This window comes from Prionailurus bengalensis, chromosome A1, assembly GCF_016509475.1.
Source record: "Prionailurus bengalensis isolate Pbe53 chromosome A1, Fcat_Pben_1.1_paternal_pri, whole genome shotgun sequence".
In the NCBI taxonomy this organism is placed as follows: Eukaryota; Metazoa; Chordata; class Mammalia; order Carnivora; family Felidae; genus Prionailurus; species Prionailurus bengalensis.
In genome coordinates this window covers 88,199,870-88,219,606 of record NC_057343.1, presented here as the reverse complement: position 1 = coordinate 88,219,606, position 19,737 = coordinate 88,199,870, and the positions used below count along the sequence as shown (strand labels likewise).

General features: G+C 48.4%; 1 protein-coding gene across 1 annotated transcript; it reads right to left on the bottom strand.

Moving 5' to 3' along the window:
* Window positions 1–10,309: 10,309 nt before the first annotated feature.
* Window positions 10,310–11,128, bottom strand: LOC122471152 (histone H3.1). The gene is given in 2 exon segments (XM_043559478.1): window positions 10,310–10,944; window positions 10,947–11,128. Coding segments are annotated over 2 exon segments (396 nt in total). The 5' UTR covers window positions 11,086–11,128; the 3' UTR covers window positions 10,310–10,687.
* Window positions 11,129–19,737: the final 8,609 nt, after the last annotated feature.

Sequence of the window (19,737 nt, the reverse complement as noted above, 5' to 3'; positions counted from 1 at the left end):
GTGCAATCATGACCTGAGCCCAAGTCAGACGTTTAACTGACTGAAACACCCAGGCGCCCCAAACGTTGTGTTGTTTAAGCAAACCCCAGACAGCACTGGATTCATCTTTTGCCTGCTCCAGACAATACCTGGAGGAGGACAGACAGAATGACAGGACAAAAAACTACCTTACTGTGTATCCTTGGGGAGCCAGAAAAGGTTAGAAGGGGTGTGAGTTTCATACGCACCTTGGGAGGGGGGCACGTAGCCTCTGTGGGGAAAACAGGTTCCTTTAGGAAAGGCAAGTGGGTTTTGGGGGAGAACAGGAGATAAGCTTTGTCTTCACAGCTGCCAGTGGTCTTTCCGTCTCCTTGGGGATGGAGAGGTTTCCAGCAACCTCGTTCCCAGAACTTGCTGCTTTTAGTCAAACAAGAGAAGCCCCAAGGCAGCTTTCTTTTGCATCTGTTGAATCTTAAGTGATTTTGTCTTAAAATAATGTGGCAGTTCTGGGGTCCGGAGTGGCCCCCACACTTCCCACACATCTCCAAAACTGGGTTTTTTACATAACCACCATCGACTGTCATTCCTGGGAACTCCTTGCCAAGGAAGGTTTGCTTTAGAGCTGAGCTTTGTAAGAGGGCTACACAGTGGGGACTCCCTCGGTCTTCTTCAGGGAACTTTAATTCAAAAAAAATTTTTTAATGTTGATTTTTTTTTTTTTTGAGAGAGAGAGCACTAGTTGGGGAGGGGCAGAGAGAGAGAGAGGGAGGCAGAGGATCTGAAGCGGGCTCCAGACTCTGAGCTGTCAGCACTGAGCCCGAGATGGGGCTCGAACTCAGGAACTGTGAGTTCATGACCTGAGTCGAAATCAGATACTTAACCGACTGAGCTACCCAGGGACCCCTCCCCCGGGGAGCTTTACACAACTCTGCAGGGGCAGCTCAGAATCTCTAAGGAGGGATCTGGCACCACTATTTTTTTTTAACATTTATTTATTTTGGGGAGACAGAGATAGAGCACGAGCAGGGAAGGGGCAGGGAGAGAGGGAGACACAGAATCCAAAGTGGGCTCCAGGCTCTGAGCTGTCAGCACAGAGCTTGACGCGGGTCTCAAACTCATGAACCATGCGATCATGACCTAAGCCAAAGTCGGAAGCTTAACCGACTGAGCCACCCAGGCGCCCCTGCACCACTATTTTTAAAGCTGTCAGAAAGCCTCTCACTGTCAGAAAAAATACAATAAAAAACAAGAGGTTTGGTTCTCTCTGTTGAAAATAAGAGACTTACTTTCTCCTGGTGCTTTTGAAATGCATCCTTTCAATGTCTGAAGAAGGGACTGGGAACACGTGGTGGGTGGTCTGGTTGAATGTTCATTCGACAACAAAATTGTTTTCTTTCTTTGTTTGTTTCTCTCTTTGTTTCACTGGGTTGGGAGCATATTTCATTATATTTCCCCAGCATTAACATGCTGCCACTGTTGTGAACCAGGTTGGTTTAGAGCATGATCTGATTTACCTAAAGATTTTGATGTTTGGGTTCTATCCACATTTGCCACTTTTAGTCAGAGGAACAGAAACACAAAATTAAAGTATGAAAGGAAATATAAAGTTTCAAATGATGATTTTTGTGCATTTGTAGTGTTTAGTCTTTAGGGCTTCTGAGGTGTAGGGAAAGGAAATCTTTCTACCCTCTTAGATTCTTAGCCCGAGGTCTGCAAATTAAACTGACAAAGACAGAATAACAGAAGAAAAGCCTATGAATTTGATTTAATGTTATTTTTTTATGTGCATGGGGCTTCATAGAAAAGAATTGAAAAACCCAGAGCAACAGACTTGGGGGTCTGTATGCAATTTTAACAAAGGGTGATATATTGTGCAGAACTGACAAAAGGGAGTTTGGGCTTCTTTGGATGTTAAATCATGAGAAGGTAAATATATATGGGGGAAACCAACTAAAAAGGGTTATAGTAAGGTTTTTCTTATGCAGATTCATCTCCGAGCTGCCTCCATCTCTGGTAATAAGGTCATTCTCCGTTTCCTTCACAAGGGGGATTTATGCCCTGCTTTTAGGCAGATAGAAAAAGAGCAGTAAGCCCATCCTGTGCTCAAAATAACCCTTATGCCAAAGTGGAATGTTCAGGGGTGACATATTTTGATTCCCTGACATATTTGATCTGAGATACACAGAGCTGGTTACTAGGTAAAGGTGGTAAAGGCATTTTATTCAGCAAGAATGGAAAGATGCTCTTTTCACTTCAACTGAGCTGAACTCTGAATGCAACAGAGACAGCTGGAGATTTCTACCAGTGAGTGAGAGAGGGGCTCAGCCCTAACAGGCTACTATAGACAGGGTGGCTTATAAACAACATATTTTGCATAATTTTGGAGGCTGGAAAGTCTGAGATCAAGGTGCTGCTAGGTTCAGTATCTGGTGAAAGCCTAATTCCTGGTTTGTGGGAGGTGTGTTCTCGTTGTGTCTTCACTGGTGGATGGGGCAACGATGCTGCTGTCTGGAGTCTCTTTTATAAGGGCACAAATGTCACCAGTAGGGCCACCCTCAGGACCTCATCAGCTCCCAAAGACCCTGCTTCCAAAACCCACAACACTGGCAGTTACGTTTCAACATATGAATTTTGGAGAGACACAAACCTTTAGTTGGTGGCATTGGGTTTTCAATATTCTTACTCAGGCGGGTCAAGGATATGTAAAAATGTCAGAAGTGGGGAGTGAAGGGAGTGCCTGGGTGGCTCAGTTAAGCATCTGACTTCAGCTCAGGTCACGATCTCGTGGTTCGTGGGTTTGATCCTCTCATCAGGCTCTGTGCTGACAGCCCAGAGCCTGCTTGGGATTCTCTTCCTCTCTCTCTGCTTCTCCCCCACTTGCGCTTTGTTTCCCTCTCAAAATAAATTTTAAAACCTAAAAAAAAAAAAGATGGGTGGTGAGGAACTTACTCAGACATCAAGCGTCGGGGCAGGGTGAGATCTATCACCAGGCAGACTCAACAGGATTCTTGCTATAGCTGGGCTCTGCTGGGATGGGCACAGAAGTCCACGGGTGAGGTCCCACAGGTGACTCGCGGAGAAGAGAACTCAAGGGGGCCTGGCTGGTTTGGTCAGCACTGAAGCATGAGCTGAACGCCCTCAGAGCTGTGATGTAGGATGTAGATGGGGAAGCTGGAGGGCCATTCCCCCTCCCCTCCCCCCCCTGACACAGCAGGACCCTTCCTGCAGGAACCCTCACAATGGGCATCTGGCTCCTGGAGAGCGACATGCTTTTCTGTCCTGTACCAGGAATCTGGGGGGAGCGGCCTTAGGTCAAGTGCCAGCAACCCTGCAGCATCAAGGTGGGGTTCTGGCTTTTCCTTTGGAAACCGCACAGAGTCATCCTTGTCTTCTTCTACCTCATGTAGTCCCTCAAATATCTGCAGGTCTCAATTTTGTGGCTCACCCTACCCCACCCCGTTCCCTCTGTCCCCTGCCTACCAGATTGTAGCCCCCTACCTGCATTGCTGTCACCATTTCTTGCAGACCCTGGTTTCCAAATTTCTTGCTAACGTGATTGTTTTTACCTGCAGTTACCACAGAACCAGCTGTATCTGTGAGGATTCTGTGGCAGAGGCACACAGTTCTGCATCCTGGAGGCTCACCACAGCAAGGGTTGTTTCTCACACTCACTATATGGGCACCAGGGACCTTGTAGGGGAGGAGGGAGATCTTTTCTCCTACCCTCTTATCTTCTGTACGTGGGGTCTGTGAATTAAGGTGACAACAGCCAGAATAATAGAAGAGAAGGCATACAGATTTTATCTTATGTTTGTAATGTTATGTGTATGGGCCCTCACAGAAAGGAAGCAAAAACACAAATTGGCTTATGGGTGACAGATTGTGGAGAAGTAACTAGACAAAGGAAAGGGGATTGGGGCTTCTGGAGGTGAATTGTAGGAGGGTGTCTGGGAAACTTGAGGGAGGAACCAATGATAGGTAAGCGTTGTTTACACAGACTCATCTCTGTCCCATCTCTGGTGATAGGAGCTCACCCTGTCCTCTTTCTGGTACAGGAGAGGGGGCACCTTTGCCAATGGAAATTTCCTGACCAAATGGGGATTTTTGCTTTGCTTTTAAGTGGAATAGGTGGGAGGGCAGAGAGCTCCTCCTGTGTTTGCTGTTTCTCAATTGCCTTCAGCTAAAATCATCAGGATGCCAAGGTGGTGTATTTTGGGGTAGCATAGCCCCATTTCCCTCAGCCTCTCGGTGATCATACGGCAACACATCCTCAGTCAGGAGGCCAGTTCACAGCCTCTACCACGTGACAGGGGTCACCAGCTCTCAAAGCCAGTGACTCCAGAAAATGCGGGAAGGTTGCTCCTCTGGCTTAATGAGACCCCCAATGAATCTGAGCCATTGGGACCCGAGGCCCAGGGCTCTGCAGTGATGGCTGGCAGTGTCTGTTTGGGCCTCTGCTGCCTTATCAGGTGGTGACAGCCTCCCCAGGACCATGTCTCAGCTCCTTCCCATATCCCAATCCAGGCAGCTGAGACCACGGGGGCTTTCCTGTTTTGGGGTCTGATGTTACCCTTTCCTGGGTGACCATCTTCTGTATGTGCCCTTCTGTCCACTGTGCACCCTCTGCCCCCTGGGTAGCACCTGTCTTTCTTCTTGGGGATGGGGCAGGGGACCGTCAGAGGGAGTTCCTGGTGGGGTCCATCAAACAGGGAGAAGCAGGAAGGCAGTGGACAAAGCCTAGAATCCAGGTCCCAGCTTCCTGGGCCAGCTTCACATGACGCTAAATGGCATGACCAACAGCCCCAGAGTCTCAGCTTCACCCACCAGAACAAGAGTAAGGCAAGTCTCTCTTGCCCCCAAATCTAGAAACCTCTGTCTAGTGGGAGGGAGAAAAACAACTAATTTGAGTGCTGATTTTAATTGTGATGATAGCATATCAGTCAGCTTGGGCTGCATAACAAATACCACAGCCTGGATGTGTATTGTCACACATACATTGTCTCCCAGGCCTGGAGGCAGGAAGTTTGAGACCCAGGTGGTGGCGGGGCTGGTTCGTCCCCAGGTGTCTCTCCCTGGTGTGTAGATGAGCCTGCTATGAAAAAACGGACTTCTGTGTGTTTCTTGTACTTCCTTTAAAAAAAAAATTTTTTTTAGCTTTTATTTATTTTTGAAAGAGAAAGAGACAGAGATAGAGACAAAGACAGAGTGTGAGCAGGGTAGGGGAAGAAAGAGGGAGACACAGAATCCGAAGCAGGCTCCAGTCTCTGAGCTGTCAGCACAGAGCCCGACACGGGGCTTGAACTCACAAACCAGGAGATTGTGACCTGAGCTGAAATCAGATGCTCAACCGACTGAGCCACCCAGGTACCCCTCCTCTGGCACTTCTAATCACCACATATATGTAGGGGGGAGGGAGGGGTTCTTTCCCTACACCCAGCAAGTCTGCGACAGCAGATGGGGAGGTCCTACAGCACAACACAGTTAGGACACCATCTATGTGGACTCTGCTCTGGCCCTGTCCACATGGAGTCAGCATCAGACCCCACAGGCTCAGCCCCACAAGACCACCCCCACTTCAGACGCCAATCCCAAGTCCAGATGTCACCTGTGCTCTGACCCACAGGCGACAGATCAGAGTTTCCCATGGGCCCTCCTCGGGTTTGATGTTCTGGAGGGGCTCAGAGAACTCAGGGAAATGTTTCACTTGATAGATTCGTGGCTTATTACAGAAGAAATGAAAGCATATGAATCAGCAGCATGATCTGGATGGATCCCACCAGCAGGAGCTGCTGTCCCCATGGAGTGGAGAGAGCATGACCCTCCCACTATGTGGATGCATTCTTGTTCCCCAACCCAAAAGCCCTCTGAACCTTATCCTTCTAGGTTTTCATGGGGGCTTCATTGTATAGGCGTGATTGATTAACCCATTGCCCATTGGTGATTGATTCCTTCTCCCCTCCCCAGAGGTCAGGAGGCGGCACTGAAGCCTCTAACCCTTTGGTCCCATGGTTGGGTCCCCCAGTCACTAGCCACCATCCCTGGGGGCTTTCCAAAGTCACTGCAACAACACAGATACAGGGGACTGTTACAGACATCATGACATCCATCACTCTCATTACAGAAAATTCCAAAGGTTTTGGGAGCTCTATGCCAGGCATGCAGAGGGAGACCAAATATGTCTCATTATCAATCACAGCATCACAGCCATCCTCTTCCCGTGTCCTCATATGGTCGCCCGTCTGTGCGTGTCTGTGTCCTATCCTGTTATAAGGACACTGGTCCTAGGGGATTAGGACCTACCATAGTGACCTCATTTTATCTTAACACCACTTTAAAGGCCCCATTTCCAAACACAGTCTCATTCTGAGGTCCTGGGAGTTGGACTGCAGCACAGGAATTTTGCAGGGTTTGGGGGTACACGCAATTCACCCCATAACAGGGAGTGGACACACTTGGGCATCCCCTTAGTGGGACTTTCTGATGTGATTTTCTGGGAACCCTCTGGTCTGGGAACAGACATTCTTATGCCCAGGGCTTGTGGCCCAGCTCAGGGTGGATATGCACACCTGAGTCAGGGACTCAAATGAAGGTATTATGTCCTTCAAAAACTGCAGGACAGGCTCAGTGGGATGGCTGGAGATCTCAGGCAGTGGGGCTGGTAGATGACCAGGAGCCATCTGCTGGTTTGTAACCCCCCAGGGAGCTCCCCAGGTGCAATCTGGAATGGGTCCCTGGACTCGGAAGGCAGGGGGACATCCAAGAAAGAGGATGGCAGGAGGCAGCTGTGGTAAGCAAAGGGAACTTACACCCAAGGCTTGTCTTGGGGGCCAGCAAGACAAATAGATACCCACACAGGCCCACCAGATCTGAAACACTTGTAAAGGGGCCTTAACTGGACTCAGCCACATATATCACATAGCTGTTTCAACACCACATCAGCATCTCAAGGCTCTATCTTGGAGCAGCCTCTGGGAGTGGGAAAGGCAAGTGGGAGCCACATTCCTAAGACAAGGGGTGGAAGTGAGGGGCCTCTGAATGCCTGGGGCCAGCTCTCGGGTCAATCAGTGGTCATGTGTTGTTTTTTTTTTTTATGTTCCTTTCTTTTGAGAGAGAGAGAGTGCGTGCATGAGGGGCAGAGAGAGAAACGGAGACAGAGAATCCCAAGCAGGCTCCACGACGCCAGTGTAGAGCCGGATATGGGGCTCGGACTCACGAACGGTGAGATCATGACCAGAGCCAAAATCAAGAGTCAAATGCTTAATCAGGTGCCACGGTGGTTGTGTCTTTTGATGTCATTCCCCAACATTGTCCTTTAAGAAGAGTCAGGGGTGGGGGGCCCCTGATTCCTCCTGACTCCCTAGTCGGGAAGTCCAGCCTGCTCCCCACTCTGCCCCAGGCCCAGTGCAACCCCAGCTATTTATGTCCCATGTCCTTCTGGAGTGCCAGCCCCACAGGGCTGTCCTTGAATGCACCTGCTGTGCCCTCCTTTCCATGACGGCCTGTCATGGGGCTCCTGAACCAGCACTCTTGTGTCCTCCACGGATTGCTGGAATCCACGTGGCCCATCCTCTTCTTTCAGTGTGGCACTTTTTGTGTGTGTTTGTGTGCTGGCAATATTTCAGGCACTGAGGATCCCTCCTGCTCCCCCCCCCCCCCAGATTAGGGCATATATTCACAGCCTGTAAGGAGCACAAGGAAAAAGATTAATTTTACTAAGCAGTAAATGCACACACCGGAATACAGTATGCATGAGGTATGATGAATGAGAAAAGGAACATCGCTGGCCCACGGGATATGTCTGAACCACCATGTGCCCCGTCCTGCCCCCTCCCCACCATGAACCATCTCGATTTATCAGAGCCTAGCTTTTTATCATCAATTTGAGCACGTGTGTGTGTTCTTGTCTCACAGGTGTCTGTCTGGGTAGTCCCACTCTGACCCTCAGCCAGCGATCCTGTCCAGGCCTACCTTCCTTCATTTAGTTTTACAACTTCTGTCCCTGAGGGGTGCATGGGTGGCTCAGTCTGTTAAGCATCTGACTTTGGCTTAGGTCATGATCTCATGGTTCGTGAGTTTGAGCCCCGCATCAGGATCTCTGCTGTCAGCACAGAGCCTGCTTCAGATCCTCTGTCCTCTCTCTCTGCCCCTCCCCCAATTGTGTTTTTTTTTCTTTCTCTCTCAATAAACATTAAAAAAATAAAATATTTAATCTGTATAAACCATTATAAAAAAATGGGGCACCTGGGTGGCTCAGTCGGTTGAGCATCCGACTTTGGCTCAGGTCATGATCTCACGGTTCCTGAGTTCAAGCCCTGCATCGGACTCTGTGCTGACAGCTCAGAGCCTGGAGCCTGCTTCAGATTCTGTGTCTCCCTCTCTCTACCCCTCCCCTGCTTACACTCTGTCTCTCAAAAGTAAATAAACATTAAAAAAATATTCATGAGGCACCTGGGTGTCTCAGTCAGTTAAGCGTCTGACATTGGCCCAAGTCATGGTCTCACAGTTCGTGAGTTCGAGGCCCACGTGGGGCTCTGTGCTGACAGCTTGGAGCCTGGAGCTTGCTTTGATTCTGTGTCTCACTCTCTCTCAAAAATAAACATTAAAAACTTTGAAACAAATATTCATGCAATTGTGCACTTCAGATGACAGCACTCTCTCGATGTGCATATATATGTGTTTGCTGACGGATCCCAGCTACACCACAAGTGAGGCAACTCCTGGCACGTCCTGCCCCTGTGCTGTCTCCCTTTCCCACTTTTCCCGTGGTCCTCTCTCTCGTGCCCTGCCATGCTGCGAGGGTGCCAGAACGTTCTCTGGAGAGCAAGGAGGCTGTGTCTCCCTTGGCAGTGGCTCTGCCCAGATCAGATCTCCTGAGGGTGGTTTTGTGCAGAGGGTTTGCTCAATGAGGAACCGCCGCCACTCTCCCCAACTCGCACTCCCCCACCCCTCTCCCCCCCCACCCCACCCCCACCCCTGCTGCAGGGACACAACCACAGGTTCAGATAAGTGTGTGGGAAAGGCTTCCTTCACTATCCATTTATATGACTGTGAGGGATGTCAGTTACCTTCTTCCTTTATCATCACTTCTTTGTTTTTCTTTGCTCCTCACCTCTGGTCCTCGGGCAGAACATGCTCTGTCAGAGTCTGTTCTGGAACAGAACAGAATGACGTGGACCTGCCCCGCTCCCCCACCCCATGGTCTTCCATCATGATTTGTGGCCTATCTTCCCAAGGACACATCATCTGCATGGTTTCCCATCATCTGGGTTTCCCCAGATGTAGCTAGTTGCCCAGCCCCAGGTCATATGGTAATGTGGGGAAGGGCATGGAGGGTTAGCTCTCCCGCATTGGAAAAACCCTTGCCAAGAAAAGGGACTTGTGAGCACAGTAAAGACACAGTGGCCAGACTTGAATCTACTTAGAAGGAGCCTAGCATTAAAGGTTAGCACTGATTTTCAAGCCAGAACATGGGCTTCCCTGAACACCGTAAGCTTGTGTACATCCTAAAACTTCAGGATTCTTCTCAACATTCAAAACACACTTCTGCATGTGCTACTTTCATTGAAGCTTTTGAATGAAGTCTAACGGATAACAAACTGGGTCTGAGGTTGAAAATTCACCCTTGCACACAGACAGCATTGGGCTGTCACGCAAACACGTTCACACCAAGTGTTTCTCCGTCTGAGCCTTCACTCAGCTAGGAGGACCTGGGAAGTGTAGGCTGGCCATCTGCAGGTGACCAGCACTGGCCAGCGACTGGGTTTTACCAACTTTAAAAACAAATTTTATTTTAAAGTTTGGTTTTGAAAGAGACGGTACATGAGTAGGCACGGGACAGACAGAGACACAGAATCTGAAGCAGTCTCCAGGCTCTGAGCTGTCAGCACAGAACTCGATGCGGGGCTCGAACTCACCAACTGTGAGATCATGACCTGAGCCCAGTTGGACATTTAACTGCCTGACCCACCCAGGAGCCCCTAGAGTTCTATCAACCTAAAATTTTAATTATGAACATGCTTGTGCGGTGCCTGGATGGCTCAGTCGGTTGGGCAGCCAATTTCAGGTCAGGTCATGATCTCTCGGTTGGGGAGTTCCAGCCCCACACCCGGCTCTCTGCTGTCAGCACAGAATCTGCTTTGGATCGTCTGCCCCCCCTTTTTGCTACCCTCCCCCTCCCCCACTCACACTCTGGGTCAAAAAATAAACATTAGGGGAACCTGGGTGGCCCATTTGGTTAAGCAACTGACTTCCTCTCAGGTCATGATCTCGCGGGTGAGTTCGAGCCCCTCATCAGGCTCTGTGCTGACAGCTTAAAGACTTGAAGCCCCTCCCCTGCTCATGCTGTCTCAATAATAAACGTTAAAAAAATTTAAATAAAAAACATTAAAATAAAACCAAACATGCTGGCACCCAGTGGGAAAAAGCCCTCCAACCGCATTCTCTAGGTAGCCCTACTCTGGTGGGCTCCTCTCCACTCCACTCTTGGACTTATGGGTAACCACCCCGGTTGTTAGGGTTTTCATTTGGTTAAACCCCCGCGTGAACCCTAGGGAACACAACCAGCTAACTGGAAGCTAAGGAAGCTGGAACCAGCCAGAAAGAACCCGATTGGCACAGCACCCTTTGTGGACTGGTGGTGGCTCTGAAAAGAGCCTTTAGGGGGAGAGCGACGACTCAGGGCTTGGCGGCCCACACATGTGCGTGGCGCTTAAGCGCGCTCCCCGCGAATGCGGCGCGCCAACTGTAGGTCCTTGGGCATGATGGTAACGCGCTTGGCGTGGATGGCGCACAGGTTGGTGTCCTCGAAGAACCCCACCATGTAGGCCTCGCACGCCTCCTGCAACGCCATGACGGCCGAGCTCTGGAAGCGCAGATCGGTCTTGAAGTCCTGCGCGATCTCGCACACCTCCCGCTGGAACGGCAGCTTGCGGATCAGCAGCTCGGTGGGCTTCTGGTAGTGGCGGACACTGTGCCAGGCCGGTAGCGGTGCGGCTTCTTGATGCCGCCGGTAGCCGGCGAGCTCTTGCGGGCCACTTTGGTGGCCAGGTGCTTGTACGGGGCCTTGCCGCCCGTGGACTTGCGAGCTGTTTGCTTCCTGCGAGCCATGGCTTGCAGGGTTACAGAAAAAACCGAAGCCACTTGTCCCTATGGAAATCATCAAAAACAAAAACAAAAACAAAAACAAAAACAAAAACAAAAACAAAAACCAAGGCAGTGTCAGCTTTTATAGAGGCCTCGGCCTTCCCATTGGCCGACCGCTGGTGGCGTGATGGTAAGCTGTGCTCTGACTGGCCCGCGGGACGCTCCACTCGGCTGCCTGCCCCTTTATCTTCGCACCTCTGCGGCAAGACTGTTAGTAGCAAGGAGATCTCCTGGTTCCACGGAGTGTTTGTTCTTGCGCTTGCAAGCCAGGGGCTAGGGTCAGGGTAAGGGTCAAGGTCAGGTCATCTCGCCAAGGGCGTCGTTGTGGGTGTTGCCTGTCCCACACAGCTCCCTCCTTTACCCCTCAACACTCCTCTTGGCTCCCGAACGCTCCAGGGCCCGAAGACCCTTCTAGAAGCCTGCATTCTGAAGCCTGCATTCTGAAGTTCAGCTTTTCCGGGGTGACCACATAGTTTTCCCTGCCAGCAGTTAAAGGGGTCCCCCACCCCTCGTGTCTGCCTGACTCTGACGCAAATCAGGGGTGCCCCTTTGCTGACCCTTGACACCATGGGGCACAACTTGTCCACATCCCCGTCCTTCCCTTCCCCCAGGGACAGTTGGCTGAACTGCCTGTCTCCATAGGCGGATCCAAACAAGGTGCCCATTTGCCCGGATGTGGTGAAGCGTCCGTGCTGCTCCGTGTCCTGATCCCTGGCCCCTCCTGGGAACCCGTCGGCCCAGGGCAAACCTTCCCTGACCCACTGTCCTGTCAGCTGCCCTGTCGTGTTCCTTTCATCCTATGGAAGGAGATCCCCCATTGCCCCACCCCAGTGACACTTGGGCACCCCGATGTGCCATCCTCAAATGCAACTTCCCTGCAAGGATTATTCTGAGCTAAAGGCACTTGAAAAACGGCAGACGTAAGAGGAGAGCTCGGATGCCTCTGTTTTCTTTCCTGAAAACAGGAGGTAATTCTCCTGTGTGTGAAGACTGACCTGTACCTGGAGGAAAGAAGCGTTTGTATCATCACCCACTGGACCCTGCACTCACAGGCCTTACTGACGTAATTCTGATCTTCCTTTGGTGTGCCCACGTCTTTTTTTTTTCTTTTCTTTGTTTTACAGTTTGAGAGGGAGAGCATGAGCAGGGGGAAGGTCAGAGGGAGAGAGAGGATCCCAAGCAGGCTCCACACAATCACCGCACAGCCCCACTCGAGGCTCGAACCCACAAACTGAGAGCACCACCTGAGCCGAAATCAAGAGTGGGACACTCAACCACCGGAGCCACTCAGGCGCCCCCACCCCTTGCATTTAAGTTACTTTTCCACAGTTGCCTCTGTTCAACCCAGTGTAAAAGCATTTAGGCTTTGCCCCTTCTGTAAGTCTTCATTCCCTTTTGAAGGGTCCTGTGTCACAATAAAACCTAAAAGCTTTCCTTTAATCTGTCTTTGGTTACAGAGTCCCTGCCAAGTCCTAAGATGAGTAGAGGCAAGAATTTTCCTCTCTCTCTCCCTCATTCTCTGCTCCTCCCATGCATCTCTCTCTCTCTCAAAATAAATAAAGTTGAAAAAAAAGAAAAAAGAATTTTTCCTGTCCTAATACTCCTTTCCCCTGCCTTGTAATAATCCTTTCAGATAAAATCTCTCCTTACTAAATCTGCGTGTTTTTTTATTTGGTAATGATTGTCACACAGAATCCCCACTGCCATCCCTGAGTCAGGTTGGGTTGGCTGAGCACCAGGAAGAGGGACTAAGGGACACACCTAAGGTCTCCTGGTATGTATGGTGTGGATCTGACGCAGTCTGACAGGGACTTGTTGGTTAATCTCCCAGAGCTGTCCCTATTTCAGGGCAGACAGAGTCCAGAGCTCTGGGTGTCCCAAGGGCTAAAGGGGACAATGGTGGGTGGATGCTGGATTTCTGGCACCAGCCGTGACTTGCACAGGAGCACCCAGGAAGGAGCCCTTTGGGGATCAACTCGGTCTACGTGGCTGAGGGTGGAAACCCAGGCGGCACTTTGAGACTGTTTGGGTGCATGTCTAAGGCCTTCTCTTCTGACCACAAGAGCTTTAGTTTTATTTTTCCTTTTTGTTTAATGTTTATTTATTTTTGAGAGAGAGAATGAGTGTGAGTGGGGGAGAGGCAGACACAGAATCCGAAGCAGGCTCCAGGCTCTGAGCTATCAGCACAGAGGCCAACATGGGGCTTGAACCCACAAACCGCACGATCATGACTAGAGTCAAAATCAAGAGTCGGACACCCAACCAACTGAGTCACCCTGTCGCCTCAGTTCTGTTTTTAGATTTATGTTTCTAGATTCCCAGGGGACTTGAGTCCATTCCCCGGACATGAGGCAGAATGTTACCTGGTTCCATGTGTCTGAAAAAATACACACACAAAACATGGAATTGGGGGCTGCCTATTGTGCACCCTCCCCACCTGCAGTGGGATTTGAAACCATAATCTGCATTACATGTGTCAACGCAAATTGAGCAAACCTTTAAAAAAATTTTCCCCCACCTATTTAAATTTTGAAGAGTGGAGAGTTTTATATGAGCTGCCTGGATACACCATCCTCACAAAGAAAAGCGTGTTCCAAGGAAGGAATATTTGGTGCAGGGTTACATTAGTATCATCATCATCATTATTATTCTTTATTTTTTACATAAAGAGTTACAGGTCATCACGATGAAGAACATTCCAGAAGGTTATAGACTTTATCTTATGTTTGTAGTATGTGCAAGGCTGTATGCCTTTAGTCTTACGGGAACCAGGGAAGGTTTTTGTTTTTCTTTATGTTTGGAATGCTCCTTTTTCGTTATATATATATATATATATATATACATATATATATATGTATATATATATATACATATATATATTTAATGGAGCAGATATACAGAAATAGAGCCCATGCTTTGAGGTTCTGCTGAGGTTTTTTTAATGCTTATTTATTTATTTTTGAAAGAGAGAGAGAGAGAGAGAGAGAGCAAGGGAGAGGCAGAGAGAGAAGAAGAGAGAATCCCAAGCAGGCTCCATGCTGTCAACACAGAGCCTGACACGGGGCTCGAACTCATGAACCGTGAGATCATGATGTGAGCGGAAATCAAGGGCCGGACACAACCAACTGAGGCACCCAGGCACCCCTTGCCAAGTCTTTTTGACCTTGGTAAAGGCTAAAGTATAGCTTCCCTGGGAGCCTGAAGGCAGATCCCACAAACCAGAAAAGTCAAGAATTGGGGTGCCTGGGTGGCTCAGTCAGTTAAGTGTCTGACTCTTGATTTTGGCTCAGGTCATGATCTCACGGTTCATGGGGTCATGTTCTGTGCTGGGCTCTGCTCTGACAGCGCAAAGCCTGCTTGGGACTCTCTCTATCTCCCTCTCTCTCTGCCCATTGCCTGCCCGTGCTCTCTCTCCCTCTCTCAAAAATAAATAAACATTAAAAAATAAAAAAAAAAAAAAAAGAAAAGTTGAGAGTTTCCTTTATCACATGTTAAACCTCTTTTTTAGGGGCACCTGGGTGGCTCAGTCGATTAAGCGTCCGACTTCAGCTCAGGGCATGATCTCACAGTTCCTGGGTTTGGGCCCCACGTGGGGCTGACAGCTTGGAGCCGGGAGCCAGGAGCCTGCTTCGAATTCTGTGTCTCCTTCTTTGTCCCTCCCCCTCTCAATGCTCTGTCTCTCTCTCTCTCTCTAAAATAAACATTAAACAAATTTAAACAAAACAAAACAAAACAAAAACCTCTTCGCAGTTGGTTCAGTTGACAAGTTTTCATGATCTCAGCAACTGACTTCCATGTGGTTCCTACTCCCTCAGAGGCACTGAGGCCCAGGGAAACACATCCCCTAAAAAAACTTCCTGAGAGATTTGGTCTCTCTGAAGAGCGCTTCAGATGCAAGCATTTCCTCCCAAATACTGGCTTGTCCAGGACACATACACTTTGTTATAGATCAGGTCTGTGCACACATTTGGTGCTGATCACTTTGATGGGGAGAACAAAGGGAAGAGAGATGTAGCTAACGTTAAGCGTCCCTACAACTTGCAGGCCACTCATTAATCCCTGAGGCATGCGGAGCATGACATTCCTCAAGTAACTCATGGCTGCCTTCATGCTGATGTTTTAGTAGAGACTAAAACCAAACTTATCCTGACAACAGCCAGACCTCCAAGGTCCGGGAAACGTCAGTCTTAGCGTACAGCAATTCCTTAGAAACTTGCATTATCTCTACTCAGCCTCCCTCCACAAACTTAAATATATATTATCAGTAACTCCTCACAATCCCAGGGCAACTCTTTCTGCCCAATGTGTCTGGTCCCTGTGCTATGATAACAGCATCTTTTTGCACCATAAAACGTCTCAAGAATTCATTCTTGACCATTGCGCTTGGCAACCAAGCACCAACTACCATCCAGTGCTGGAGGGGAACCCTCCCTAACCTGGAATGTTCTTCCCTTGCTCTCATCACTCATGGAATTTGCACACACAACTAAGGAAATATGGGGTTGTGTGTAGTGCTTTGTTGTAGATCCTTGGGGATTTTAGGTCACAGGGGGTTGACCGTGTGCGTCATCTCTCTCTCTCTCTTTCACACACACACACACACACACACATACACACACGATGCCGTTCTCCAGCATAAAAACTCCTTATTCTCCCTTGCTCACGTGACAGCAAGCTGGGAACCATCTGGACTTTCAGGAGTTCAGTCTAAAGGCAGAGTGGGGTTCTTGCAGGGGCAGGTGGTCCTGTAAACAGTGTGCGAAAGCCCCTCCAGAGCTGACAGCTACAGCGGACACTAGAGTTCCCAGTTGTTGGGGGGACCCTGCTGATACCCCAGCTAGTACCCCATTTCTCTGGCCCCCTTTATAGGAAACTCCCATTGACCATGTCCAGGTCCTGCCTTCCCATTCTCTGGGCCTGAAGCACAGACAGCATTCAGTTTGAGTCGCCCAGAACCCCACGCAGTGCCAGGGGCATGGGGCTCGCCCCAGTCACTCGCACCATCAGCCACCTCGCAGCATTCAAAGGATGCAGATGGCACCAAAGTGCTCTGAAACCATGCAATGCGCCTGGTTCTTCTCCAGCCCTAATGGGGTCCTCAGGACAGGGTCTTCTTCCCGTTTAGCCCATTTCATAAGAGGCTCGGTGTGGGGTTGTCTCCACTGCAGTGATTCCCCATGGACTCCACAGTAAGAAAGAATTCTGCCATGTGGTTAAATACATTTCCTAATCGTGCTTTGTAACTTTGGCCTCTTTGGGAGGTTTTCTTTTTCTGTTTAGTGTGAAGAGATAGCAAGAATTTAATTTTGTTTTTCTTTTTTTGGCCTCATGAACCCCTCTGGCAGTTTGGTGAAGCTGGGAATATTTTAAAACATTTTATTTTATTTTTACCTCTTTAATTTAGAGAGAGAGAGCAGGGGAGAAGGGCAGAAGGAGAGAGAAAATCAGAAGCAGGCTCCACGCTGAGCATGGAGCCCAATGTGGGGCTTGATCCCACAACCCTGGGATAATGATCTGAGCCAAAGTCAAGAGCCAGACATTCACCTGACTGAGACACCCAGGCACTCCAAGATTTTATTTTTATGTAATTTCTACATCCAATGTGGGACTTGAACCCACAGCCCGGAGATCAAGAGTTGCACACTCCACCAACCCACCCAGCCAGGTGCCCCACTTTCTGTTTCTTAGAATCAGAAGAATGTAGAATTAGAATGTAGAATTTCATCTACAAACTCGCACACTTTTCTTCATCCCAATGTGCAAACACTTCATCAAGGATATTTGTAGCTGTAAAATTTTTCAACAATATATTAATATTTATATATATATATGTATTGTGCTCTACTGGATGGATGTCCTTATTACATTCCCTGTTCCTTGTTTGTAATCGATTACTGAATGGGCACAGGGTTTATGTTTTTGTTTTTTTTTGTTTTTTGTTTTGTATTTGTGTAACTGCACTCTGTCATTTCTGCATATCCGGTACCTTTTAAAAGTTTCTTCTTTGCCAAATACTGAGTGACAGTGGACATTCCAGGATAAAGGTAAATACTAATGGCAACAGTGGGCTTCTCTGATTTGTTTCCAGACCTAATGGCAGCCACACTAAAGTAATTCACCAGCAACATGATGCTGGACCTCCACTGATCCTAACTCACAGATTATTAATTTCAAAAAATGATAAAAAATTAGAGATGCATATAAGCATCTCTTATATGCATCTCTCTTCTCTTCAGACCTAACTGAGGTGACGTACGTTCTCTCCAATACTGAACGATTCTATGATTCCTCCAAGAAATTCAAATTTGTCATTGTTGTTGTTTTAGTGTTGTACCTAATATTTTAAGGTAGAATTTCTGAGGGCCCCTCAGTTGGGTAAGTGTATGACTCTGGCTAAGGTCATGATCTTGGAGTTTGTGAGTCCTAGCCCCGCGTCCGTCAGGCTCTGTGCTGACAGCCTGGAGCCTGCTTTAGATTTTGTGTCTCCCTCTGTCTATGCCCCTCCCCACTCACACTCTATGTGTCTCTCAACAATAAATAAATATTAAAACATTTTTAAAAGGACGAAAGAAAATTCTTATACTTTTAAGGGTTTTTTCCTGCCTGTTTTCTATTTCCTTGTACAAGATCTTTACAATTTTTTTTCAAATAACAAATAAAATCCTGAATTTATAGATCAATTTAAGGGAAAATAGATCTTTTTTTTTCAAATTTAGTAGCCAAGGAAGTGGGATCTCCCTGTTTTATTTAAACCTCTATCCACCTCTCAATGAGGTTTATACTTTCATGAAAATAAATTCTACTTTTTCCAAGATTACCCTTGTTATTTACCACAATGAGCAAAGTTTTCCCCATTCGATTTTTTACTGACTCATTTGGAGACAGGAAAGATAATTTTGTGTGTCGCTGAATCTCCCAGTGAGCCCTTTCAATTGTGTTTTAGTTGTTTCTGTGGGGGAACTGGCTCTCAAAGGTTCACATCCATCTGAACACCTGAAAAGGTTTCCAAAGCAGATGACTGGGCCTCATCCCCTTTGTGACTCAGTGGGTCTAGGCTGAACCCCAGTTTGCATTCCTAACAAGTTCTCAAATGACCCAATGCTGGTTCAGGACCACACTCTGTACTGCTCTAGGATTTCCAGGCATTAAAAACTCGAACAAACAAAACCCACAAAAACACTCCCAAACCCTCTTTCTCTACATTTTCTAATATTCCAGAATATAGTCCCTGACTTCTTTGATACTCGAGGAATGATAGATTTCACCTATACGTCTTGCTGGGCTTTGAGAGCTACGTGTTTTAGGACAATGAGGAATCATGAATTTACCATCAACATCACGGGTTATGTTTACAGATTTCCCCAGGTGGGAAAGTCTCCAACTCATGCCAGTAACCCATCCTGGGAGTGCCTGGCCGGAGCGGTATTCGGAAGGCTTCTGGGGATATCTGTGTTCTGACTGGCTGACATCCCCAGCAATTTTATCCAATCAGACAGCCTCACTGCCTCTGGCTATTTAAAAATGTTCTTTGATCCAATCACATGTTGCGTATGCCCAATCCCTCATTTGCATATAATCCATATAAATAGTACTGGGGTGCCATCCACCTTCTCTAGGACCAGCGCCGTCCGCACTGGAAACGCATTTCTGCTCCTGGGAGGGAGTGACGGCGAGATGTGGCTGGTGTTAGAAGGATGGAAACGCCCAGATCCCCAGGCTCACTAGCTGCAAGGGGGCTGCTTTTTTTCTGCGGTAAATTCCAAGACCCCCTCTCTTACCCAAACCTTCCCAGCTACTTTGAAAATAGACTTTATAAAAATAAATAAAAATGAAAATATTTCATATTGGTTTCCTATTGCTGCCGTATCAAATTACCTCCCAAAATAGCAGCTTAAAACAAAGCCTAGTTATTCTTTTGCGGTTCTGCCAGTGGAGGTCAAGGCTCAACCGGGTCCTCTGTGGAGGCTCAGGGGCTCACATCAAGGTGTCCGCGGCCTTGCTTTCCTCCCTGGGGGCTCTGGATTATCGCCCCCAGGCTTCCTTTCCTAGCTGACTGCGTGTGGGCTCTTTTCGCCCACACCCTGCCCACAGTCCCGCTCTGGTGACCCAGGTGCCCCCAGCAGGGGCGGGTCACATCCCCTTCCTGTTTCCAATCTGTCCAACTTCCGTGCGGCGTCTTTCTTCCTCTCTGCCTTTAAGGCGCCTGTGATTATATGGGGGACATCCAGGATGATCCCCTTATCTTCAATCTGTAGCCTTAATGACAGCTGCAAAGTCCCTTTAGCCCTGTGACAGGTCCTGCAGGGGCGGGTGAGGGTGGGGGCTGCAGTCGGCCTACTGTAGACACCTATAAACAGATTTTCACTTGGGACCTACTTAGTCGTCTATTATTCAAATCAGGGAGGTTATGTAGTAAAAATAAAGCTCATTCTTCCCTAGGTGGACTCATACGTGTAAGCAGGGTTCACATCTCCACATGGACCTTCACAGAAGGCTCAATCAAAGGGGATATAACAAAGCTGGAAGCCACCTTTTACTTCGTTTTCTTTTTCAGAAAAATGACCTGATGAAACTCAGGTGTGCCAGAGAGCCCTAACGTGGAAAAGAAGGCACTGT